Raw genomic sequence first — 6,774 nt, 5'->3', positions numbered from 1 at the left:
TCTGACTTTACAATAAAAAATAAATCTTTAGAAAAATCAAATACTGGTGGTATAAATTGTAACATTTACAAGATAAACCATTATACTTGGAAAGAGCTATTTTTTTAAAAAGATTTATTTATTTATTTATTTTATTTTATTTGAAAGTCAGATATACAGAAAGGGGCAGAGACAAATAGGAAGATCTTCCTCCCGTTGATTCACTCCCCAAGTAGTCACAACGGCCGGAGCTGTGCCAAACCAAAGCCAGGAGCCTGGAGCTGCTTCTGAGTCTCCTACATGGGTGCAGGGTCCCAAGGTTTTGGGGTGTTCTCTACTGTTTTCTCAGGCCACAAGCAGGCAGGTGGATGGAAAGCAGGGCTGCTGGGATTAGAACCAATACTGATATGGGATCCCAGTGTGTTTAAGGTGAGGACCTTAGCCGCCAGGCTACCATGCCGGGCCCGGAAAGAGCCATTTTCTAACTGTGAAATGATTTAGATGAGAGGAAAATAAGTTTTTAAATGGAAAATACTGAATGTGAAATGTCTTTTGCAGAGTTTATTTGTAGTGATCTTTTACAGAATGGAAATGTAAAATGTGGGATGGTAAAGTACCCTAAGCAATATTCCAAACTGGAACTACACCATACAAAACTGTTACACCACACAGCATGTGAAATACTGATGTCAAATTCTTGCACACATAAAAAAAAAAACTTGCTGAAGAAATACAAAAAATGTTCTGATGGCATTCAAATATTGTTACTGAAAAACTCTCATTTTTAATAAGGATAGAATATAATACCAGAGAAATCGGTTTGGAAGGCTTTTTCTTCCTGGAGCAACTGCCTTTTGAATATTCATTATCAAAACGTGCAGTCTAAGATGATCCCTAAAGAGTGAAAAATAATCTCCCCTCATTTCCTTAGGGTTTCTGAATAAAGTTCAGTTCTCATCCAGTACCCTCTTCTTTCAAAGAGCAATGTTTGCTTTCTTTGTTAATAGGTAGACACTACTTCATTCCACATCTGTCATTTCTATTCCATCACTTTCTTTAACATATACCACTGGACCTAAGTCATTCTCTGAAATGTATCCCGTGCCAGTCCCTTCTATCCTCGTAAAGTTTGCTTCGCTTCTGTCCTTTAACCTTATTTTCTTGGTGGTTTGAAATAACTGAGTCACAGGTTCCAACTTGGTTTTCTCAGTCTCCGGCATGAGGTGGTCATCCATTTTTGAGTTAGTATGCATAGCAGACACCTGCGTGACAGATTTACTAAGTGAAAATCCCATCAGGACAGCTGAACAAGTAACACGATGGTTTGGAGGTACTCCTCTAAGTAGTGGAAAAGTTTCAACTTGATTACTGAAAAACAAAATGCAGGAAACAAGTGAATACAGCAGAAATTACAGAAAAATCACTTTCTATCCTTAAATGTTTACTTATTTTTTTTTTGTGAGAGGGCTTGCAGGTTCTTTACATTCCACTAAAAATATTTTTTAAAAGAAATTTGCACAATTTTATGTTGATCAACTTTTTAAAAATAATAGAACTTCCTATAATTATGATTTCTATTATTCTTGTTAGTTAAACATGTATAATTATTAATATTTATAATTATTACAGAAATAGTTACACAAGACCAAACACCTTGGTAGGTATTCTGCAATAACTAAACATGTCCAATGTCGACATGGCACTAGTTATTAAGGGTGTCAAATCTATTAAGAGCTGCGCATGCAACACAGAGGGAGGCCTTGGGAAGGCCCAGGTGAGGGCTGGACTTTGAAAGGTGGGGAGAAATTTCTAGGAAAAGTTGACCAACATGGGAGACAGGACAGACTTCTTGGGACCATAAAGATTTTAGAAAGCAGAATTATTTTTTTAAGGTATTTTTTTTTAAAGAAACGCAGAGTTAGAGGAAGGGAGGGAGAAGGAATTTTCTATCTACTGGGTCATGGCCCAAATGGCCAGCAAGCGTTGGGGCTGGGCCAGGCAGAAGCCAGGAGTCCGGGACCTCATTAGGATCTCCTCCAAGCACTTAGACGATCCTCCACCCATGTGCATCACAGGGAGCTGGACTGGGAGTGTGCAGCCAGGACTTGAACTGGTGCCTGAATGGGATACTGGTGTGACTAGTGTTGCACGCAGAAGCTTAAGCAATAATGCACCACAATGTTGCCTCCAAGAAAGCTCAGTTCTTATTACAGAATAGTAATTTACTGAAAATTCTGATATCTGGAGATTGTCCAGATGTGAATGAAAGCATTCTTCATCTACTTTCGTTCTGATTTTAGTATGTGTGCTGCTGAAGCGAGCATGGCATTCATCTACTTTCTAGAATGTATTCTTTAAGAGTTACCAGCTATGGTGTCTTTTGTTGGCAATTCTATATCCTTCAGGCCCCAATTACCTTGAAATCCTGCTTATCCATATTTATAATTGAGCATCAGTGTTTTATTTAGCCTATCATAGTGTTCTAAATACTGTAGTTCCTCAAATGTTAACAATTAGATAAACAGCAACAGCAATGATTTGGCCTTGTGGGAATCAAATAAAATTATACTAGTTTTATGGAAAGATTTATTTATTTTATTGGAATAACAATTTTACAGAGAGAAGGAGAGACATAGTGAGAAAGCTTTTCCATCAGTTGGGTCACTCCCCAATGGCTGCAACAGGCAGAGCTGGGCTGAGCTGAAGCTGGGAACTAGCAGCTCTTCTAGCTCTCCAGTGTGGGGAGATCCAAGGACTTAAGCCATGCTCTGCTTTCCCAGACCACAAGCAGGAAGCTAGATGGGAAACGGAATAGCCACGACACCAAACAGTGTCCAATGGGATGCCAGCATTTGAAAGTGGAGGATAGGGCCCACCATGTTAGTGTAGTGGTTAAGTTCTCGCTTTGCATCCACTGGGATCCCATATGGATGCTGGTTCTAATCCTGGCTGCACCACTTTCCATCCAGCTCCCTGTTTGTGGCTTGGGAAAAGCAGTTGAGAATGGCCCAAAACCTTGCTTGGGTTGGCTCAGCTCCGGCCATTGCAACCACCTGGGGAGTTAATCAGTGGATGGAAAATCTTTCTCTCTAAATTGCCTTCTCTCTGTAAATCTGACTTTCCAATTAAAAAAAAAAAAAAAAGAAAATCTTAAAAAAAAAGAGTGGAGGATCAGCTTTAAGCCACCACACTTGTCCCCAATTATACTAATTCTATAAAAAGATCTTTGATGAAATTCTAAAATGTAGGTATAATTGTTTTTTAGATTTGTAATATCAAGATGAATTTTTCTTCCTCATCAAATTAATAAGTAGAGAGCTGGATGGGAAGTGAAACAGCAGAGACACGAACCAAAGTCCACATGGGATCCTGGCACTTGCTAGGTGAGGATTTAGCCACTGAACTATTGTGCTGGGCCAAAATACTTTCTATAAAGCAAAAATACATAAACAAAGTGATGGTTAATGGACTGGAAGGAGATATTTGCCATGTCTAAAGCTGACAGGTGACTTAATAGTTAGACTCTAAAAAAACTCCTGCAAGCTAGCAAGGAAAAATGAAGACCTAGTAGAAAACTGGGCAAAGAATATAAGGACATAATCCACTGGTTTGGGCCCTCTAAGTATGTATCGAGATACTCTTATTTAGTAGGAATCACAATAGCAGATTACTGCTACCAGAATGGCAGGCTTTACAAAGGTAAACAGCAAGTATTTTAAAACTGCAGAACAGGAAATTTATACACTGCTGCAGCAGTCATCCTAAACCTGTCTTTCATGTCTAATTTGGCAATGAATCATGTCTTTTTGTCTAAGAAAAGATTTATTTACTTAAAGGGCCAGGGTGGTAGCATTGCTACATAATCCTCCACCTGGTAAGCACCAGCATCCCATGTGCCTTGGTTTGTGTTCCAGCTGCTCCACTTCCCATCCAACTTCCTGTTTGTGGCCTGGGAAAGCAGTGGAGGATGACCCAAGTCCTTGGGACCCTGCACTCACCTGGGAGACCTGGAAGAGCTCCTGGCTCCTGGCTTCGGATCAGCTCAGCTCTAGCATTCATTTGGGGAATGAACAAGGGATGGAAAACCTCTCTTCCTATCTCTACTCTCTCTGTAAAATCTACCTTTCAAATAAAAAGAAAATTAAAAGAGAAAAATTTATTTTGAAAGGCAAAAGTGATGAAGAGAGAGAAAACAAAGAAAAAGAGATTTTCGACATAGTGGTTAATTCCCCAGATGGCCTCCACAGCAAGGGGGAACTAAGGTTGCTAATCAGTTGACCCTACCTAAAGTGGGAAAGATTATCCTGCATTAATTTGGTGGTACCAATGTAATCCCAAATTCATTTATAAAGTCAAACAGGGAGGCAGGAATGGTGATAGTAAGGTGAGGTAACTTGAGCAGGACTTGACTGGTCATTGTCGATTCTGATTTATTTAAAAGTCAAGAGTTGGGGTGGGGTGGATAGTTAGAAAGAGAGGGAAGAGACATCTTCCAGTCCACTGGTTCAGTCCGCAGGTGGCTTACAACCAGAGCTGGGCCAAAGCCAGAAGCCAGGAACTTCTTCCAGGTCTCCCACTTGAGTACCTTCTGACATCTTGATATTAGCCTGATAAGAACCTTTCCGAACTTCCAACCTCTAGAACTATGGTACAGTGCATTTGTGCTGCTTAAGGCCACCGAGTCATTGGTAAATTGTTACAGCAGCAACTGGAAGCTAAACTAGCAGCCAGCACTCTGCTCTTCCTTAATCTGCTCTGACCTCACTGCTCTTTCTCAGGTACATACTGTGCTAACCCCTCTCCTGCCTCAGGATCCTTGTGCTTGCTTTCCTCAGCTGGAAGCGATCTGTGCACTGCAAGCCCTTCTATGGGGGATAACTGGTGACAGGGGACCTGGGACTAGAGACCTGCCAACTTTTGCTTCCAGCCACAGTGGAGAAACAGGGGCCAGATAGATCCTCATGCCTGAAGCAGATGACAAAACACACAAAACAATGATCTTTAGGTACTAGGAGAATATACTAAGTTCCCCAAGAATCTTCAAGGACATCTAGGTGGCATACGTCAGTCAATGCCTAAACTTTTCCTGTCATTTTCCTACTCTCTTTATTAATAATCCGCTCCAAGTTTTAAATTCTATGTTATCATTCTAAAATGAGTATAGTTTTTCCTATTAGTTTTCAACAATGCTATTTAGTAAGATTCTTGTACTCAAAATAATTTCAGTATCTGAAGGTGAGTTGATTATCCATTTATTCCCATAATGTAATTTTTGAAGATGGTGTTTGATAATACACTGCCTCTTTGCCACCTATCTTGTTACTTACATAGAGTTACATTTTTACTTAAAACTCTCAATTTTCTCTTAGCAAGCAATAAACATTTTGTCTAGCAGGCAAGGGTACACTCATGTCTCATTTCAGATTGTGTTCCTGGCTCCCACTTTGATCCCAGGCTCCAACGGGCATTCTGGGGGGTGAATGAGCAGATGGGAGCCCTCTCCACCTCCCAAATAAACAGTTAAAAACAACAATAATAAAAAGGGACTTTCAACTTTCTAGTACCTAGTTATACTTACAAAAACGGTAGCTGAAAACCAATGTTACAAAAATATGAGGTCATGTAAAGACAGACACCCCATGAAAGCCACAAGCAGCTGGCAAAAAAAAAAAAAAACAAAAAACACATAGTTAAGTGCACTCTTATCAAGAAATCTATTCTAACATAGAAGTTATTCTTGCCAGTAATGGTTTATGTATGTGTATGTGGTGGTAAGTACTCACCAGGAATTGTTTTGTCAAACGCGAACTTGCTTTTGAAATGCACAGGCTTGTACCTCAAGGTCATCAGAGGACGGCTGTGCAAACTGAGTTACCTGTATTATCGGTAGAAAAAAGCAAGGAGATGAAGTCACAATAGATGGCTCACAAGCTCTTGGGTTAAGAAGGATGGGGTATGTTAAATATGAAGAAATATCCCCCATGCAAGCTGAGCTCTTAAAAAAATTGGCAGAATAATTCTATGCTTACTTTTCTTCACTTTATTTTTAACACACCAGAACGGCCAAAAATCCTACAAAAGGGTAAGTCAGATGGGTGTTCTCAGGTCACAGCCTGAGATAACTTATAATAGTATTCAACAGAAAACAACGGCTACAAGTATTACATATCAACCAACTGCGGTTGCACTTCTTTTTCTTTTGCGTTTCAACATCCCCGGTTCTTATGGAGAGCAGGTTTGGAGAAGAACCAGCTTACGGAGGCAACAGTGGAAAGGAACCAAGGCTTTCGTGGCTAGTTTTGCCACTTCCTAATTCAACTGTGACCTTGGTGCAAGAGCTGACCCTTTCGGCCGAGGCTGAAGAACCCCACCTGAAGGCTTCTTCCAACAGGGCGGTAGGCTGCGGCAGAAGCCCCGCCGACGGCAGCTCCGAGGGGTAATCGGTTCACCGAACTCGGGTCCCAAAAACATTCCGGATCGCTGGGACAACTGGCAGAGAAAAGCACAGCCGGGAAGCAGCAGGTGCTCCAGGCTGAGCCAAGGCGGGGCGGCGAGACACGCCTGCGCATGCGCGTCACATCCAGGTGGGCTAGCGGGTCGGAAAGACGTCTGGGAGTCGGGGGCTCGCGCCTGGTTACTAGGAGACGGGACGCTCCGGCCGGCAGCTGGGCGCTGCGTGGGCGTGCGCCTGCGCGGCGCGGAGAGGCCACGAAGACGCCTCTCCCCGGCGCCCTGTAAGGCAGACAGGTGGAAGTACGCGTCGCTCGGTGCGTAGCTGCGCGCGCACGGCCTGTA

At 41.9% G+C, this 6,774-nt stretch overlaps 1 protein-coding gene across 2 annotated transcripts; it reads right to left on the bottom strand.

Moving 5' to 3' along the window:
• Positions 1–525: 525 nt before the first annotated feature.
• On the bottom strand, positions 526–6,668 carry CUNH2orf15 (chromosome unknown C2orf15 homolog). 2 transcript variants are annotated; one of them, XM_040993780.1, is made up of 3 exons: positions 6,351–6,668; positions 5,763–5,854; positions 526–1,347 (listed from the first exon to the last, which is right to left on the bottom strand). In XM_040993780.1, exon 3 carries the CDS (start codon positions 1,272–1,274, stop codon positions 999–1,001), a length of 276 nt encoding a protein of 91 aa, XP_040849714.1. In that variant the 5' UTR covers positions 1,275–1,347; positions 5,763–5,854; positions 6,351–6,668; the 3' UTR covers positions 526–998. The 2 variants fall into 2 exon arrangements, with proteins under 2 accessions (XP_040849714.1, XP_040849715.1); XM_040993781.1 differs by lacking the exon at positions 6,351–6,668 and having other exon boundaries at positions 5,763–5,937.
• Between the last annotated feature and the right edge of the window lie 106 nt (positions 6,669–6,774).

Source organism: Ochotona curzoniae, unplaced genomic scaffold (genome assembly GCF_017591425.1).
Source record: "Ochotona curzoniae isolate NIBS_2020 unplaced genomic scaffold, NIBS_Ocur_1.0 contig_883, whole genome shotgun sequence".
NCBI lineage: Eukaryota > Metazoa > Chordata > Mammalia > Lagomorpha > Ochotonidae > Ochotona > Ochotona curzoniae.
Note: the sequence above shows the minus strand (reverse complement) of the source record. Positions and strands in the feature narration are given on the sequence as shown.